Here is a 19,964-nt window from a genome sequence, read left to right on the forward strand (position 1 = left end):
CTTTGGAGATCTTTAAAACCCGCTTGGATGCAGCCCTGTGCCACGTGCTCTAGGTGACCCTGCGTGAGCAGGGGGGTTGGACTCGATGACCTCTGAGGTCCCTTCCAACCTTCGGCATTCTATGATTCTATGGTTCTATGAATAGCACAAATCCCTCAGCAAAAACTCTGCATTTTGCTAGCTCTGCAAACTAACAAACAGCTGTAGCTTTATTTTACCTCAAGCTTCATTTATTGTCTACAACATGCTAGAGACCCACATTTTCCTCAATATAAAACATAATGTTTAAGTTAGTCATTTAAGTCACTTTAAGAACATATAAATAGAAATTCTACTTCTAAAAAGGATACAAGCAACTTAAAATATACTTCAGAATTTTTTTTTATGTATGAAAACAAGCTGCTGCATTATACATATCTAAGCCTCCAGCTCCACAGAGTCCTTCAAAAATTTCTTCCTAGGACAAGAGTGCAAACCTTGCACTAGTTTGAGGGATTTACGCTTCCATGCATTTAATTTTTGGAAAACTTTAAAAGCATGCAGTGCTGTTTTTCTTGACCTCAAGGCTTCTTATATTTAATTTCATTAAAGAGGTTAACTCACCACTGGGGAATGGAGAGGCCTTTCTTTCCTCAAAGGACAGTTGTTCAGTCCCAAGAGTCAAATGCATCTCATTCAGTTGTTTTCCCCCCTCTTATTCCCCAGGAAGGGGCCAAGATTCATATCAGAGATGATACATTAAACCACAGTCCAAGTTTACAGTACCGTACCTGTGAAGTCACCGTTGTAATAGACAAATGACACTTCCCGGGACCGGATTTTCTTCCATTCTATTCTTAGACTCATCTCTTTTGAAAATTTGTGCTTGCAGCTAAGAATAGCCTCTGGGGGAGAAGAAAGAAAAAAAAAAGAAATTAAGATTTTCAGTAGTTGGCTACTACTTGCTCATAAAGTTAATTATCCCTCTTTAAGAGCAGCCATCAAGAGCTAAATCCACTTCTCAAAGTGATGCAATCAGACCTTCTCCAGACTTACACATATGCGATGGAGAACAGACATTACTAGTGTTCCCATATTTCAGTAGCCTTTGGATCAAACATCAGGTGTAGGGGACGAGACATTCAYAGATTTGGACATGCTATCATCCTATAATAAGATATCATCCTATTACAAGTGGCTTTTTTGGTCAGGTAGGAGACAACAACTAAAAGAAAAGTCTGAGCTCATTCCTGTCAGTATTTTGTGCAATATTGGTTTGAATTTAGTAGCAACAGTTTGACTAACATAAAAATTATAACAGTACAATGGTTAAATATTTGTATTGGTTAGTATTGGTTCATACTGRTTATTTTGAAACATCTCTACCTATGTAGGTCTGAACACTTGTCTTCACTGTCAATCATCTTTGCTTTAGACTAGGAAGAACTGTGCCTGCTGTAGTTAAAGCACTGGGCCCTATTCTATATGATTGGATATAGAATGTATATATGTATAGAATATATTCTATACAGTAAGATAATAAAACAGGTCATGCAAGTGACAACATTAGTGAGATGTCCACCAACATCTGAGGGTTTTTAATAATTTTCAGAACAAAGTACAGCAACAGGGGGTAAAACCATACTGGTCACCAAGAGATAAGCAGCAGTGGGAGAATGGTCAGAGTTCCAAATACCTACGGCATAAAAGAGTTAAAGTAGTAAAGCAGACCCTTTTTTAAACTGTAGGCCTGGAAGAAATGGGTTAATATAACATGACTGGAAAGAGAAATCATTTCTATGATTTGTATTTGKTTTTTTTTCTAAACAAGGTGGAAGAAACCAGTACAATATGGGGGTTGCTACCTTTACACTGCCTGCCTATCCACCAGCGGGAGACAGAGTATTCTTGATTAAAGATCTTTTCATTTTTCATGGTGTCCGTCTAGTTTTCAGTAGCCAAACATCTAAGCAATCTGCATGAACCTGCGCCCTCGTCTCCAGTCTCAGCAAATAAGGCTGAGAGATGATTAGAAGCAACCAGCAGGACTATCCATTCACCCTTTGAATCTGATTTTCTGCATCTGTTCTGTGGAGAAACAAAAGGCTTCAAAGGGACCAGACTGGTTCCCCTGGTGATGTTTTACATGGCAGAAACATCCAGACTTGAAAGAGAAGTCAGAAGGGCSTTCTCTGCCAGAAACACGTTACACACACAGGCTGCTTTGCAAAACATGCTGTGCGCTCAGGAAACCCAGGGTTCCTGACTGCAGGTTGAGTGGATGGGTGGAGGCTTCCTGAATCTTAAGATTTGCTAAAGTTTCCTTTCCATTTTGTTTTTGTATCCTTCTAACAAAGAAAAACCATCACTCAATTTCAGCTTGCATTTGCTGCTGGCCTCGTGGCAGTTGGCCAAGCGCACGAGCTGGTCTGTATTAACRCAGACAGGGCTTGGTAGAAGTGTTCTCAGCTTAGCAGGTCACCTCTGCCTTGCACGAGCCATCCCCTTCTTCCATGCTGCATCATTTCTGCTTTCAGAAGAAGCCAGTAGAGATGCCACTCCCATCAACTTTATCCAGAGAGAAGGAACAGCTTGGAAGGAGTGCACTCAAAACTGAGACAACATAATAAATCCCTCCTTGTTTATATTTCCCTTCTCCTCACTGAGTCTATTAATAAGAGGAAAAGCAGAAGCATTTTCCAGAGCAGGGTTACTTGATTTTCATTAAGGTATGCTCAGCAGAAGCTCTGCCTCAGCGCAGGCTCTAGCAGGCCTGGAAAAAAAGCTTCACACTTGCAGAAAAATAACCACAAGTGCTCAAGAGAGCTCCGGGGCCTCTGGGATCTTGGAAAGGTCTGGACAATGTTTACTTCGGATTAGCATCTGGTCTGGAGGCTATCATTTGATTAGCCCTCCTCTAGGATAACAGCAGTTGGAGGAAAGGAACATGCATTTCAGGTCAGCTGCATTTACTTGGATAGCTGAGTCCATCCTTCCGCCTCTAGCATTCCTGTAAGGGCTGTTATAGGAAAAACAGGAGAAAATTAAGGGCACCTAAGCTATGTTAGTCTCACTAGCATACCGACAGCAGAAAATAAAGAACAAGCCATATAGCACACAACAGAGAAGCTAATCAAGCTTTAACATTACCCAACGAGCCTCTTTCTCCTTGTGCTGTCCTCAGCTCTACAGGTATTCCCTTTTCTTCCCCCAAAGTGACAAGGATACTTTACAGGAGCCCAGCTGACAGCAAAGGCCACCACAATATTTCATTATTACCACAAAGCAATGACTCTTCTAGTTAAAACAATTGACTCCTCTAGCCCAATTATGAAGAAAAATCATGTGTGATTTACCCATGTGTTAAAAATAGATGCTAAATTATAGCTACTGTTGGTGGTTGATTTACAGCTTTTTTTTTTTTTTTTTTTAATACTCTCACTTCTCTGACATACACTGTAGTTAATGCTTCACTTGTCTATCAGCTCCCAGCAGATCAGGTAGAAGGAAACCCAACCGAAGTTAGAGGAGACCATCAGGACTGACAAACAGGTRCAGAACCAGAGAAATGGGGTTGGAAGGTACTGCTGCAATCATCTAGTCCAGCCACAGGTCAAGTAACAGAAAATGGGGGCAAGACTAAGATTACAAGAAGATCCAACGGAGAAAGCAGAAGCTGGAATTGGGAATGTGACCTTAATGTCTTCACTGCTTCTCTTTGCATAGTTTGCATGCATTGTGTATATAGTTAAGCAAAGTTATGTCCATACTGTACCTTTAAACTCCTCTGCTTTTACGTCTTTGTTATCTGTTTCAATAACAATTCCAGTCACTTTATGATCTGCAAAGGAATTTAAAAAAAAGCCACAATTTAGCATAGGGCATAGGTACTTCAGCAATAATAAACAGTATTTTTGAGCTTCCTTCACACAGGACAGAATGGATGGTGTCTGGTAGAAACTGCAATGGACTGAGAGTCAGAACGTGAGTGGCCACATGGGTGGACTTGAACAACTCATCTTTTCCTCTCTGGGCTTTGAAACACGTACAAGAAATTGTAAATGGTGTCAGACTAAGGCAAGAGAGGAAAAAAAATACATGTGACGAGTTCTATATAAGCAATAGGTATTGTTTTTACTACTGGGCAATGTCTCATTTTACTGCTTCTTATTTTCCATTGCATTCATATTGCAAAGTAGGCAGCTAGTTGAAGACTTTGCTTAAGGACAACTGCCTTAGCACTGTTCAGATGCAGGCACACATTTTCTTTCAAAAGCATCTCAAGTTCCCGGGGGTTCCCTATACCAATTCTGAAGACACTACGGACATCAGCCTCATGGTCTGTCCCCTCTGTCCCCATAAACCAACTGAACAATCAGGAGATGAATGAGGGCCCCAAGTCAACAATATTGCTTGCTGTAAAACAGTTAATACTCTTTTAATCGATTCAAACTAGTCTTGCTTTATACCAAAAGAAGCTGTGTAATATAATCCAGTTTTACCTTTCATATAGATCCCTGTTTTCCATCCTCAGGAAATTAGTTTCTCTCCCCACTACCTAATGGGGGAGAAGTTGAAAAAAAAAAAAAAAAAAAAAAAAATTTGATAGATTTGCATCCAGGCTTGATCTGATGACATGGAGATTTAAACAAACAAGTAAACAAATCACACACAAGCTCCTGCTTCCTAATATTTTGTTTTGATAGCGAATTACTTCTGTTAAAGTAATTGCCTCACATCACTTGAGTGAATCCATTTCATCTTTCAGCTACAGGTTTTCACAGCTAAGAACCTGTAAGAGTTACAGTTAAGCAACCTGTAAGCATGCTAAGAGTTATCATGCTTTTTTCTCCATATGGACAAGTCCTTTCTTAGTTTTATGCTGAATGAAGATCATTCTGTGTCCTTCAAGCTTGTCACTGCAGAGGGACTTCTCCAAAGAGCTCTCATGGCCCTCTCACCCCCAAGCCCAGCCTCCAAGACAGCACTGGCTTCTAAAACAATACAGCTTCACACTGGCAACTTGAAGTGCAGTTTCTCGTGTGTAGGTTACGAAAAGACCCAAATTCAAGCATGCGATTACCCTGTTGTCTTTACCATGCTTTAATCATACTGTCACATTTGTGTCACCAAAAAAAAAAAAAAAAAAAAAAAAAAGCTTGAGCAGAGATTTACAGTAGAGAGGGAAATATGAAGTAAATACAACAATGCTACTTATGTTCCCCGAGAATACCAAAATAGCAAAGATAATTCAGTCTCACTTAATGCTTTCAGATTTTTTTCCACTCTGTAGAGAAARGGATTATTTTGAGGKTTTTGTTGTTGTTGTTGCTGCTCCTCTCTTGTTAATAAACAAGAAAATCTGCTGAAACCCAAAGAGGGAACTCCACCTCCCTCACTTCAAATGGAGCAGTTATTCCTACTGTACACACAAACCAAATCTCCATTTTTTATCTGAGTCTCCCTAAGCTTGCTTTCACATTTTATTCTAGATCTTTTTTTTTTCCATTTTAATCTATTAAGCTCTATTTATGGGGAAAATAGCCTTTTATTTGAATCATGTTGTTTGGGGAAGAACCACCAACATTATCTATTGGTGTACAGAATGTATTTTTATCCATGGATGTAACATCTTCCTTCACATTTTTTTGTGATAGGAGTTGGAAAAGCATGTTTTTTCCCCCCTCTTAGTTTCTGACAGCTGGTAATACTTGTTTTTATTTAGTTAGGAAGCACTTGTTTTTAGGAATCAAGCATGTGAGTAAAACCACTTACAAGTTAGTGAAACATCAAGGTGTTCTCTAACGGGACACCAATCAGCTCAAACATCTGCACTTTGCAGTCACAGTACACATATTTTTCCAGACAGGAAAACTCTCCTCCAGCTTAATACAGAGGTCATGCAGCTTACTGTCATGTCCCAAGTGTTTGTAGTCTAAAATGTGCAATAAGAAATCATGTTCTGTGCCCTCTGGGGCAGGATGGAGGTGCTTGCTTCTCACTATGGAGGGTGCCATGGAATCACTTTTTATACTTTATGTTTGAAGCCTACAACTGCAGCAGGTCTATGCATAGCCCTCCRCATCACAGGAACTGAGGAGCTTAGTGTGCAGTGTACTAAGTACAAACCATACCAGACAAATGCAGGCTCGTATACCTACAACTCGCCATCAAATCTCACATACCCACTTCCCTTCAAGAAATGAAAAGGTCTAAACAGCAACTTCAGGTGCTGCCAAGACAGCTAACATGTAAAACCATTAAATACCTGAATCAAGCAGAAAGCCAAAAGAATTCTTCAAAGTTGGAAGACCTTTTGCTTAAAATACCYTTCTAGAAATGCCTCTGCCAACTTTTCCCACTATGAGGCATTAGCTTTGGCTTTTCATTCACCATATAAAGCACAGCAATGAATAGATGTTACCCTGCTATTTATTCATCAAATGCTGTTATATACAGAATGGAAGACTCTTGCATGGCAGCTATTTACAAAGCAGCAACTTTATATGTTCAGAAGTTGGCCCAGAAAAATGCATGTTCTATCTAGAAATCACTAAAGCAGCTGTGMACTGATACTCTGGTGGCCTGAGCAGTTATAAGGAAAAGCGTATTAGTCAAATCAAAGGAAACAGCGGGGCCTGCAGGAAGTGACATGAGAACAGAGCCCAAACAAAGTTGTGAGTACAAGAGAAAAAGGAGGGTTGGCCTTGCCAAGAACATCAGGTGGCCCAGACCAAAGTGGAGCAGAGATCTCAGAGGGCAGCCCACGTCTAGGAAACCGGTGTCCTGAGAACAAAGCGAGAATCAGGCAGTTCTCCTACCCAAGCCCCTGGGAACCAGCCACCCCGTTGCTGCGAGCATCCTTCACACATAGCCCAGGGTAAGTCATCGTGGACATGCTCAGGGGCTGATATGAGGGTCTCGRCTATAGAAATACCTCCCCTTAGGTACTCAAATGATGCCTAGGCCCCTGCTGTAGCCACKTCATCCTAACATTGGTATCTGTTTTGCCTCTCTTGCTGCCATGCTTTTTTAAGTGAAGCATTCCAAAGATGGCAGCCAGCATCAGATAAACAGGRAAGTCATCTAACTTTGGACAGAAATCATCACATTCCCATACGCGAGCGACACTCCCAAAAGCTGATCTCCCATTCTCCTCATTAGTTCAAGCTTTGGCCACGACACCCACAGGCTGCCACCCTGCTCACAGTGGTGAGGCTGGCACAATAGAGTGCGTTCCCCCACCACTCATCCACAAAAAGTCAAAGCCACCRCTCTGGCCAGCCCCGTTGCGAGCCAAATGGGGACACAGGGAGACCTTGTCTGTCGGCTCTGCTGTGCTAACCCCCAGCTGAGGCACCAGGCTTACTAACAGTCTCCATTACCACCAGTGTCTCCAGAGAGTCTGACAGAGATTGAGTTGATATCTGAGGCATCTTAGGCATCAAAATGTAGCCCAAAACAACTGCCCCCAAGGGACAATAGTGTCATTAAGTAAATACAACGTATGCGCAGCATTAACAACTTCTAGTTCTTGTCCAAAATTAGGAGTTTTATCATACATCATGAGAAAACTAGCTCAACTCATGTCTTTCACTTACTTGAGTTAGTCTTAAAGATTAATAATAGAACAAGATGCTGCTTTGGGCAGAGCTTATCTGAATGACAAAACAAAAACAACTCTGCCCCCACAACAACCCACAAAACAAAACCACTACCAAAAAAATGCACACCTTCAGCCCCAGGAAACAGATAACACTAGTTGAAGGGCATCTGTAGAGGCAGAATAAAGAGTCAGTTCAAACCCAGATGTGAAAAGCAAGTTTCTATTTTAATGGACTTTGGATGACTGCACAGAACACAATGTGAGGGAGAAGGCACATTTTGGCTGGCAACTTAAAAAGGGCATACAACAGGAAAGGAACTTAGGCAAGGGATGGCCAAGGAGCTCTTTATACAACAGCTTCCAGCAATATTTCTGTAGTGTTTTATAAACTGCCAGACTTAAACATAGCACAWTTTAGTCATTCAGACACTGGACTTTGAGATATTCAGAAATGGCAGAGAACAAGTTGGGGGGAGCAACACCTTTACTAGAAGTGTGACAAAGACTAACTYCTGGTGTGGGCAGTGCCTTTTCCATCACCTTATTTGTCAATTATTTCATGAAAAAAGCAGGTAGCACAACTCAGCGCATGCATACTGATGTCCAACAGCTTCCTCTCTCCCTCCTTTTCCACAAGCCCTCACTTGACTCCTGACAAACTTATTTACACAGAAATGGCTAGAGTTTTTTTTGAGTTTGGAGGGAGGGAAGAAAGAGCTAAATCCAGTACTTAGTTTTATTTCACTCGTGTAAGAGCAGGTATCTAGCTCTACTGCTGGGTAATTCTTCTCCCCCAGCAACCCCAAGACATTTTTCCTCCTTGCATCCAGGCTGGGAGCTTTGCCCAGTGGAGTAACCCTCCACTCTGTTTGCTCTCCTGACCAATACTATGAATTTGAAGCTGCTAACAAGGACAGCATCCAGATGATAGGATAGGGTCATTAAAAATACAATCTACTGTTTTATTAAAGAAGCTGCAATTAAGAGCAAAAGCTGTCAAACCTGAAACATTCATCTACAGATACCCAAGTGAGCCAAAGCAATCAAGGTTTAGGATAACATGTCTGCAGATGCCTGTCACAACAAAGAAAAGCGCTAACCCAGYATGGTACATTACATGAATTTCTCCCAACAGAACACACGACAAAAGCAGTAAATTGCTTGAGAGAAAAAAGTTAAAAAGCAGTGAGAACTGCATTTGCACCCACTGTGAAATGGGTGGGTGAAATTACCCACTACGAAATGGGTAGTTACTGAACTAGGCTAGAAGTAATTTTGCTAGAGTATGGCTAAAAGTGGATAYTCCAGCTGTACTAAAAAGCTGGTATTGAATGACTTGAGGAGCTCTCAGTTCCATGGAAGMGGGTAGGAAGGTGGGCAAAGTATAAATATTCTCTTTAACTCTTCAGCCACAGAAAATACTACCAAAGAAAAAAGTCTTCATTTATTATGCCAATAACAGTTTTACCTCAGCTTTGCGTGCGCTGTTTAGCCCAGTCTGTAAGACTAACGGGACATTTGATATTGTTCTCACACCTTTACTTTCCAAGATTTTTTTTTTCCTCCTCAATTTGAAGGAAGAATGCTAAGATTACATGTAAAGTTATCTACAGTAGTCTTAAGTGGAGTTTAAGATCATGCTCAYGATCCATTATAGAGTACAGTCCCAAGGATAGTTGGCCCTGGAAACACAACACTGTAAATGCTGGCAGAGAAGAAAGATGGGAACAGAAAGCAAGTGGCACAGGACAAGAAAGGAAGAAATTTAGGTCAGCCTTTCCAAAGAAACAGAACAGCAGAGCAAAGGAGTTCTGGATAGACAAAACAGTCACCTTAGCACTTTCAGCAGCCTCAGCACTGGAAAATTGCTGCATGAAGAGATGTGGGAAATTCCAAATAACCAATATGCATAATTCATGGGATAAGCATTTTGTAAGTGTATTGCAAACATTTACAAATATAAAATTCCATTTTTCTTGAAAATTTTCCCCCTTCTCTTTTCTACCCAGACAACACAAGAAAGGAACAGCTTGAATTCACAGTTTTACAAAGGTGCAGGGCAGATTTCTGGAGCTTTCTGGATTGTCCATCTGTTGGGAGAGGTTATTAAGCAAATAAATATTTATAGCTCTCACTTCTACAAGGCTCTCAAGACTCTGCTACTCCTCCTGTCTCCATAGCAATGCAAGGACAGCTGCTGAGAATGGGGAATGCAGTTTTAAACTAGTTGGGCTCTTACAAAAAAAAGCCTCTTCTCCAACAGTCCCAGTTCTGCTTAACATGGTTTCCATAGTTACTCAGCAGCGGTGCAAAGAAAGCCTGTAAATGCAGTGAAAGGCTGTAGCGGCTTCACTGCTTGCTTATGTTAAGCTGTGTCAGGGTCCTAAAGTCTTGTGTCTAGCATGACCATGTTTCAAAAGCCCATCTAGAGCAGGGGGGTAGAGGGCTCTCTTGTCATCTCTCTGCCAACCAGCTCCTATCACACACTCTAACAGGGATTTGAAGAAACAGAAGTCCCACTACTAGGTGTTAAGATTTCTGCAAAATACTTGCCTGTGCAAGAATCTACATCAAGTATCTTCTGAATTTGATAATCATTCTAAAACAAAGCTACCCCCTCCAGAGAAGACTGGCATATTCTACTTAAGTCAGCAGCAGTACATCAACTTCAATTTACATGAATTGTAAATGATCCTAAAACATAAAAATAAAAAGAATTTACATGACAATAAAAATTCTGTCCCACAATTCAAGGGAAGAGTTTCATATTCAATTTCAAATTGAATTTGAAGAGTTTCAAATTTCAGATTCTCAAATCTGAATGAGGCTTAAGTGACTTTTGCCAAAACTGCTGAGCACTGGGCACTTTCCAGAAGCTGAGCCATTTATACATCTACACACATCCACGTCACTTACACRTAAGAATCTGAACACAGATGTAGCTTACCTTCTAAATGCGCCATTCAACCTTATTTGCAATTCCAGTAAATGCCATTTAGAGCTGCAGCTTCTGCTTGTGCAAGTTATTTAAGTGTCCTTATAGTTTTTTCCTGATGTTTACAAACAAACAAAAACCATCAAGCCCCTACAACTTTACCTCTCTGTAGGCAAATACTTCGTTTGAGCCAAGAAATACCCCTTCTACAGTCAGTCCCACTCACTCAAATCAAAAATGTCTTTCCTGAGCAYCCCCAGGCTACTCCCAACCTTATGGCAGCTCTTCCTCAGCAGGTCTTTTCAGACCTTTTTTGGTATAAGCATTTCTGCACCTGCACTGCAGAGGATGAGCTCTGGCCTCTRAATGTATACAAATATCTGACCAGAACCGTTCCCTACAAGCAGACCCCACTAGCAGACAGGGTATCTAACTAGACCAGCTGCCTCCAAGTGTGTCATTTTCTCATAAACATGAAATCAAAATCAGGTCAATATTGTCAGCTGATGTCCCMTGCTGAAGAAGATGATGCATCTGTAACTTGGTTTTCCTCTCTCTGAAGAACATTGACCTAAAATATACTTCTATGCTAAAATCATTGACCTAAAATATATTTCTATGTTAATATGATTATGAATAGTTTCTTGGGGTGAGTTCTTCAGAAGGCTTTGCACAGGCTTCCTTCCTTTCAATTTTGGCTGCCTTGGGACAAGCTGTGTCTTTATTCAGAGTAGTGTTCAAAGTAAGAGGGAGGAGTAGGTGAGRGAAACTAGAGGGAAGCTAGAGATTTTTGCAATCATTTATGAATTTGGGATTTTTGAAAAGACATTTCCAATAACTAGGGAAGAGAGTCTAGTCTACTTGACTTTCTATTTGATTTGAAGCATGGGACTGCATCCTATCAGTGATGAGCAGTGCTAAAATTAATATATTAGTTTTCCTCCAACCAGAGACCACATTCTTTGATAATAAGAACCAGGAACAAGATGATCACTGCTCTCCTGGCCAAGACAATTTGCGAATCCTTCCTAATCAACTGCACAGATTGCTAAATTAGCTCATCCCATTTTCATCCACATTCCCTTACACTGCCAAGTTTACTCAGAAGATACTTCTGGCAGGAGGAGACAGTCATGTTCAGCAGCTATTGTTTTCATTCTGCAACTACACTGAATTCATTGGAGTAGTTTCAATTCTATATGCTTTTACTAAGCAATTCAGTTCTTCAGCATCAAATTCCTTAGGAGCACCTTCTGATGTGTTTGAACAAGACCAAAAACACCCCTTTGGTTGAGTTAAAGCTGCTACCTCTCAAAAGGAGCTGGAACAAACAGATGCTTTGCAGGCTGAAAGGAGAAGGGTGACTTGAAGAAATCCTCTGGAAGTTAAAGCTAGGAACAATAGGTCACAGTGTAATAGGTGCCAATTTTTCTTTAAAGGAGGTGGGGGGAGGAAGCTACAATCATCCTCACATTAAAAGCCACACACAAGCAAAACAACATGTGGGTATTCAGATTAGAAAACACTTGGAAGAACAACACTGGAAAGTTACACAGGAAACRGGAATAAATAGAGTAACTCTGTGCTTTATTTTTTAATCAAGCATAAATGTCAAATCCGTGATGGTCACGGATGTGTTAGGAGCCATATCCTCAGGAATATCTGTGTAAGGTTAGTAACAAACAACTCTGCTGCTTTGCCTCAGAGGAAGGGAAGCTCAGTAAGCCAGCTAACAGTTTGCTGCTTCGTATGATAGGACTGGATGGTCTTGTCAGCAGAAAACTCTAAGAAAGGACCAGCTATTTCACTCTCAAAACAAGCAAGCAAACAAGAGTTCATGAAAGCACTGCAACTCTTATGTAACATCTAGCTGCAGGATTGCAGCATTAACCGAACAGTACATGATGCAGGGGATAATTTCTCTGTTTTCAAGTGACTAACCCCACTTCCAGACCAAATGGATTTTAATTACTTATGCTTTCATGTATATTGTACATATGATTTTAATAATAAACTTTAAAATAGGGTTGTTATGTATTTTTGCATACAAAGCACACAGCTAACTTTATTGATTTTACCATTAGTTATAATTTGTCCTTTCACATTTTAAGCATCTTTCTAAACTTTGAACTGACGGGAAAGATCCAGGTTCAAAGTTACCCTATTTGTTGTGTAGATAAGTCCTGTGCATTATACTTTCAGAGAAAAGTCTCAAATCAATGAAGTTACTAAGTTTGATTAGTACACAGCATTATCCATGCATTTTACAGGGCAACTACCTTGAGTTGGAGGGATAAAAACAGAATATTCTGTTTGTATTCAAGCAACATTAGCTAATTCAGTATCAACAGAAAAGTGATTTCCTTCTCACCCCCTCTCAGTAATTAGCTATGGTGCAAGCATTTAACTAACCTCTGCTGGAGGCAGGCACAGCATTACGTCAGTAACTAGCAGAAGCTCTATCCCCTGCCTATGCTGTCCTACCTCCATCAGAGTCGCTCTTCTGTTTTAAGGGGAGAGGAAGGAGAAGAAAGTATGCACGAATATATGGAATTGGATTATTAACTGCTAATAAGTTTCAAATTCAACTTTGATGTACACATCCTGGATAATGAGAGTTGCGTTCAGAGTTCAGCAACAGTAAGCTGATCGTGAATGCCGACAAACTCACAGCTTTCCAAAATGAAAATCTAAAAAATTAAAGAAGTTTTATTTAGTGTGAGTTTAGTTTAGAAGTATTATTTAGGTGTTATACAGGTGTTAAGATCAATTTTTTTTACCAGTAGACAAATTACATCCACTAGAGTTCTGCTATGACATTTTTATATTGAAACATATGGGCTATATGGGGTTTTTTGGACCTTATTGAAGGCCAGATTAAAAAGATAAGAAAAGTTGGCTTTTGTACAGTTTTGATGTTCATTAGAAACCTTAACATTGCTTTAACTTGAGCAAAGTGTCCTCCACCTGTTAATGCACTTGTATACRCAAGAACTGGCCATCCTGTCTCCTCTTTTTTTTGCTTACATATTTTTGTGAAAGCTTTGCATAAAGCCTTTTTAAAGAACGTTTAAATTTAGAGACATTTTTTCCCCCTGTATGAGAGAAGAAATAGAAAGCAAACCACCACCACTGCATTCTCCCAACAGGTATTTGTTAGAGAATTACTGCAAATTGCTCTGACAGCTGGCCAAAACCAACAGCCATATAGTCCCTTCCTTCTCCCCAAAAACAAAGGTGCTAGAGGTTTGAATACAGATAGAAAGCATAAAACATAGCATATAAAAGCAACTTTTTTTTTCTTTTTTTTTAAGACTTGAAAACTGAAATTTCAAGTAAAAATTTCAAAGTAAAAATTCCATTAATCTTCTGATTGTATAAAAATGCATAAAATATTTAGAGAAGGATGAAGAGTGAAGCCAAAACTGTTTTTCAGTTAATGTCTCTATGCTGCCAATTTTCCCATCATAAACAGCTTTCCTAGACAACTTTTATCCTCTGGAACATTATTTACTAAAAAGCTCCAAAAACAAGTCATTTGAAAAAAATCATTTGACATAATTAACAGAATTATGTGAAGGCCTCTCAAAGTGCAGGACGAGAGGCAAAAACACACACTAACTTAGCCATAATCCTTGTTTCTTGCTGACTAAGCCTACCACCAGTATGGCATTACTTGCCATTACAGCATGTATCAGTTTACTTCTCTCTGCCTCTTCCACCAGGCACTAACTTCGATGTTTCTAGTGAACCCAAATTATGTGGATTTATGTGCTTTACTAGATATTACAGTGCTACAGAAAAAGCATCTTAAAAATCTTATGAGCCCTAACTACTACCTCTCTGTTCTAAACTCCTCCCGCCAGATTTTACATTTTCAAATGCTGTTTTGCTCTATTCCAACACCATTCATTTCATGACCCTCGCAAGAGATTARCACATTGAAGTGCAACAGTAAATCATAACACACAGGAAGATGTTGGTCAACAGAAGGCAACAGTAACATCACAAGATACAAACAACACTCAAATACTGACCAAAATAAGTACTCTTCACTTTTAAAATATGATCATTGATAGGAATGCTTAGACAGTTTGTGAAGAAGAGGCCTTTATCCTCCTGAGAGGACTTGAAGTTTTCCATCTGAATAACTATAAATATTTTTATTGTACTTTTTGGTCCTAGGGGAAAAAGACAAGCCTTCCTCCCCTTCCAAACAGGGCTCTGTGATWGTTTTGCTTTTCTTTTGGAGAAAAACTAACAAATAAGCTAAATTAATAAACCCAACAACAGAGGATACATTCATCACCTATGTTTCTGTCTGAAAAGGGCAAAGCGGATACCAGTGATGTCTAACTTCTGTATTCTACTACTTTTGCTTTAGAGATATCCCTCCTGTTTAACTGCTCTACAGAGCAAGGCGACACAAACACACACAAGGGAGTAAGGCACCTTGGGGTCCTGACCTCAGCCTCAAACTAGGARACACTTGCATGGCAGCCAGTCAGTCTTCCAGGCCTTTATCCCACAGACATTCCTGAAGCCTTCTCAAATATTGACTTATTATAATATATTTTAAATTAGCAAGATACATGCAGTTAAATACTACTGAGTTAAACAAATAGCAACAGGGTATTTAAAGTGTCTTCAGCCACGCCATGTATTACAAAGAGGCATATATGTTTGCCTAGACTTAACTTGCACTCAGCAGCCTCACACACCTTTCGCAGAGCACGGCTTGGCTGACTTGCCTTTGAAACAGAAGGCTGCCAGGTCAGGCTGTCAAAGCACGTAACACCAGTTAATCGTACTTTCCAAAGCTTCGTAGTGCAAGGCTGAGCACATTGCAGTTGAATAGACTGACTAATATCCTAAACTTCTGTGCTTGCAGCCAGAGTCACATGAACTCCCAGCCAGCAGTGAATGAAACTCATGCTTGGAGCCTGTCCTCACCCCAGCCACTCGGCACTCGCTGAAAGATTGCTACTTTTACCTAGGCAGCGATCCACCCAAACGCAGAAGTATGGCCTTTCATTACTGCAGGAGCGTTCACTAGCAACTGTCTGAACAGCTATTAAGCTTACAAAGCCTTAAGATCCCACTTGGCCAGTCTGAAACAAGTGGGATAAAGAAAAAAAAAGCCATAAACAGGAAGCTAACATTGCTTAAAGAAAGAATTTCTCCTCTTTCTGGTTGACTAGCTTAGAGATTGTGGAGAGGGGCAGATGAGATTATTTACTCATTTTTCCTTGGCATAGCTACTAACGCTTSAGTAATGAACTAGGGCCAACCAGTGACAAGCACTGTCTGTACACTGAAGKGGCAAATTGCTGTCTTACTCCTAGTATCTGTTTACACTCTTGATTTCTGTGTGCTGGTTACTCATACTTCCAMAGGAATCACGAGCACTTTCTTCAATCCAACAACCCAGCTCTCATCGACATAAACTGCTTTACCACCCAATTTCTCTCCATTGCTATTGGCTACTAACTTTCTGCACTCTGAGTACAGTGCATAGTTCAAATAGGAAACCAAAAGCATCGATTTGAGCAACAGTCACTTCTGGGGAATACACATTCCCTCATTAGCTCCAACATTATGCCAGCAGTTTGCAAGGAGCTAACACAGCCACTATCATTAGTGTTACCTGGCACCCTTTACAATAGACTACCCTTTACAAAAGACAACCCTTGACAACACACTTTCCCTCCAATACATTCTGCTTCTCTTCTTGCTTTGAACTGACATGCTCAACTCTTAAGAGGTTAAGCCAAACAGTAGCTTTCTAAGTATATCTAATGAAACTTTATAACTGTAGGCACTATTCTATGCTTTCCAAGTCAAATTTGATAATTTCTTACCCTTTTAAGGACAATTATGTCCTTAAAGGGACATCTTACCTTCTTAAGGTCAATCATCAAGTTGTTGCCATTTTAAGTGTGAAATTTCCATCTTGGACTTACTGAAAACTACTAGGTTTGGATCTTTTAAAAACTAAGCATTCAAAAAGACTTCTTAACCATTTTTCCTGTCATGCTTTCCTCCACACACTATCTTGGAGAGGAACTGGAAGTCTGCCTTAATTCTTGTTCACTAGTTTGCACAACAGGCTTACTAGTAGCTCCACATCTATAGCCATTTTATTATTTAATGTTGATCAGAAAGGGTTATCTTCCCCTTCTTTCCTCTCCAGGACGTCCTTCACCCTCCAGTGCGAAGGYTGAAAACGTACAAGTCAATGAGACCACGAAATCATCTGCTGAGCTTACCTTCTGCTTGTTAGAAGCAATACTCAAATATAATACAATATAAAAACAGTTAAATGCTCAGTGGTATATTACATTCACAAGTTACTAATTAGAGCCCTCAGGAAAAATAGTAGCTTTGGGAGCACAGGTGAGGGCRGGCAGGCAGGCTCAAGCACTTGCAGTCACTCAAATGCTGTTCTACCTTCACTTTCTCATTCTTTCTCAACCATACTCATTTCCCTGAACACTAGTATTTAGATGAAGGAAATGATTCATTTGTCTCAATTACAAGCCATGATGATGTTTGCTTCAGCTTCCTGTGATGAAATTAAAACTTGTTATTATTATATCACATTGTGAGGAAGAGGTGACAGACTTTAACCAAACACTTCTACAGAAAAAAAATATAGTTTTTGAGAAGCACTTAGGATACAAAAGAACATGCCAGTAAGTAAAAGTTTAAACTAGTCTTAAATTTCCCTGGAAAAGCAAAGYGAATTAGCAGGAAGAAAATTACTAGTAAATTCATCAAGTTCAATTTAATGCAGATAAATGCAGTTTTCAGTTCCTCCGTAAGTTTCCTTTAACCATTCACCCCGTTGCAAGTTGTCCACCAAAACAAAAAGAAGTTGTAATCCACCCTCTTTGCCAAATATAGGCAGTAGTTCCAAAGAGTTTCACAAAGTTACTACACTGAGGAGGGGGAGGAACACCAACAACCACCTAACCCACAACACATACATAGCAATAAGTCCACAGACATACATCCCAAAAGACCGTCTTCAAGATGAGATAAAGGATGACTTCAAATGAACAAAAAATAACTTCATGGGACCTTAATTTAGTCACTGCATATAGAGCCTTGCAAATAGTTTGCAATGACAAAAATCTGAATCTCATGTTTCATTTATTTTATTCCACAAAGCTATTTATACTGTTGCACAAGCATTTCTCCCATATCTTCCTTTAAATAAAGTATTACATTGCACTCGCCTTTGTTAGTGTGACACTAAGTCTTACCTATTCAAGGAGAAGTATTTGATGGCTAATTCTATGGAACTTATTATAAGAATAACTTCATTCAGAAAGTATTTTGAGAGAGAAAGCTTTTTGTAGCTTCTTCTGAGAGAGAAGGCTTTTGGGGAGAAAATAATGATGGAATCAGTAAGTAGGTCATAATATAAACTGTTTGAATCTAATTTCAGAACTAATTAGCAGCTCCAGTGCCCCAAACCACTGACAATCCAAATATACTCTCTATATCTGTCAAGGGAGGCTTGCTCAATGCTACTGCAAAAAATATGTTTTGCTACCATCTTTCTTAAGAGAGGAAAAAACACCATGATTTGTCTCATGTAAAGGTGTATAAACCCAACATTTTTATATTGCTTATACAAGAACATTCTCCTTTTTWAAAAAAATTAAAAAATTAAAAATTAATTTTTAAAAAAGCTTAATTCATTCTGAGAGGCACTTTTGCTCTAACATTTTTAGTTCATTTCTTTTGCGATCGGTTTGCATGTATATTTTTTTCCCCGCTATGTAACATTTGGAGTTAACCAATGTATTCAACCAAATTTGGTAGCTCTAAGCTACAGAAGATGACAATCCCACAAGTTTTATTAAGTCAACCGATGAGAAAAGAAGCCAAAATTAAGTACACACAAGTTTTTACCTAATCATTTGAAAATGTCATCAGCCAATCTGCACAGCAGAATCTGGCAGCTTGCATGTTGCTGCCATAAGAGTCTATAGTAAGAAATATAGGCATAATGCAGGAAATATTGCCAAAAAAAACCCAAACCCTAATATAATTAATTTAAATAGTCAACCAGCAGACATCATTCAGACTCAATTAGATCATAGCACTAGCTTTAATTCTCATTATTAATGCCAGATGTCCTATGATATAAACAAAGAATTGTTACAAAATTATAGCTGAAAAACAAGACCTTGTTAGTCAAGAAACACGACTCCTCCTCTTGCATACTTCCACTGGAAATAGGAAAAAATAAGGGGGAAATTGTAATTTGCGTGATGTCAGCAAATCATCTGCCCCCTACACATAGGAAATAGATCGATCATCCTCAGTTTTAATTCTGCACATCCGGTAATGGGCTGTTGGGCCCTTAACCTGACCTGAGGACATCCCAGGGYGAGCCAGAGACCAGCTCTCTGCCTGCCCACAGCCTGGCAGCAAGAGCAGAGGGGCAAAGTCCATGTCACAGAATAACGTAGCCTCTGGACGGGTCCTTTCCTAAGCAGAGTTCCTTTCAAAGTAACATGCCTAGGCTTAAGGGAAATGCCATGGCTTATTCAAATGCCATGACGGACCTGACTGCTAAGAGAAACTTTCTCTGAGCCCCAAAGGTCTGAGCAACAGGGTAGAAATGCAAAGACCGAAAAGGGAAGAAGCTAGAAGGGAGCAGCATGTCACCCTTATATAAATAGGAATGTTTGCCAAATTAGTTCTCTCAGAAATCATATCTAGAGGCTTCACAAAAGGGTTTGTTCATCATTACATGATGGAATTCTTCCACAAGTACCTTCTACTATTAGCAAGAATAATTTCTGTGGCTTTTCTAACTGTCTTACAAGTAGTTGTCGTGGGTCATGTTCTGCAGGATTGCCCAAAAGCCTTACTGGTAACGTCAGTGTGGAAAGCTCAAACAGACTGAAAATCATATGATTGAATACCTCMCAAAATTCCTTATTTCCCTCTAAAATGAAAGTGAAAGAAAAGTCTTAACCCAAAAAGAAAGTCCACTATTTCTACGGGTCATTCGTGTCACCCTGAACAGGTACTCACTTAAAAGCGATCCAAATCTCATTTACCTTATCGCTGCTCCTGAGGATGYTGACCTATAAAGTCCCTCTTAGATTTTGGCATCTGAAACATGCCGCAGTCCTTGACATCTACTGCACAACCTAACATTTATGCTCTTCAGGTATCACTCTCTTCCTCATTAGTTTCTGCCCATTCCCACTGCTGCCTATTGGACCCATATAAGAAGTTCCTGAACTGCAAGTTGGATGCCATGCTGGTCATATTCCCACTGTGATCACAATCACAGGACTCCAATCACAGGAGCAGCAGCAGAATCCCCAGAGTCCTCTCTGCCTGGACTCATTAATGACCATTATTCATTACAACCATTATTCATTAACGACCTGGATGAAGGGCTGGAGTGCTCCC

General features: G+C 39.8%; 1 protein-coding gene across 3 annotated transcripts in view; it reads right to left on the bottom strand.

Annotated features, from left to right (window-relative positions):
- The window catches only part of JAM2 (junctional adhesion molecule 2), a 30,851-nt gene that overhangs the window by 8,433 nt on the left and 2,454 nt on the right, over positions 1-19,964 (bottom strand). For 2 of the 3 annotated variants that reach the window (XM_026033670.1, XM_026033671.1), the window contains exons 2-3: positions 3,755-3,820; positions 771-884 (exon numbers count right to left, since the gene is read on the bottom strand). In XM_026033670.1, coding sequence (XP_025889455.1) covers positions 771-884; positions 3,755-3,820 — 180 coding nt within the window. Of the gene's footprint in view, positions 1-770; positions 885-3,754; positions 3,821-4,481; positions 4,530-19,964 lie in introns of those variants that run through there. The other variant, XM_026033672.1, reaches the window with a different exon arrangement.

Source organism: Nothoprocta perdicaria, unplaced genomic scaffold (assembly GCF_003342845.1).
Source record: "Nothoprocta perdicaria isolate Ctin4 unplaced genomic scaffold, notPer1 scaffold_130, whole genome shotgun sequence".
NCBI classification, from domain to species: domain Eukaryota; kingdom Metazoa; phylum Chordata; class Aves; order Tinamiformes; family Tinamidae; genus Nothoprocta; species Nothoprocta perdicaria.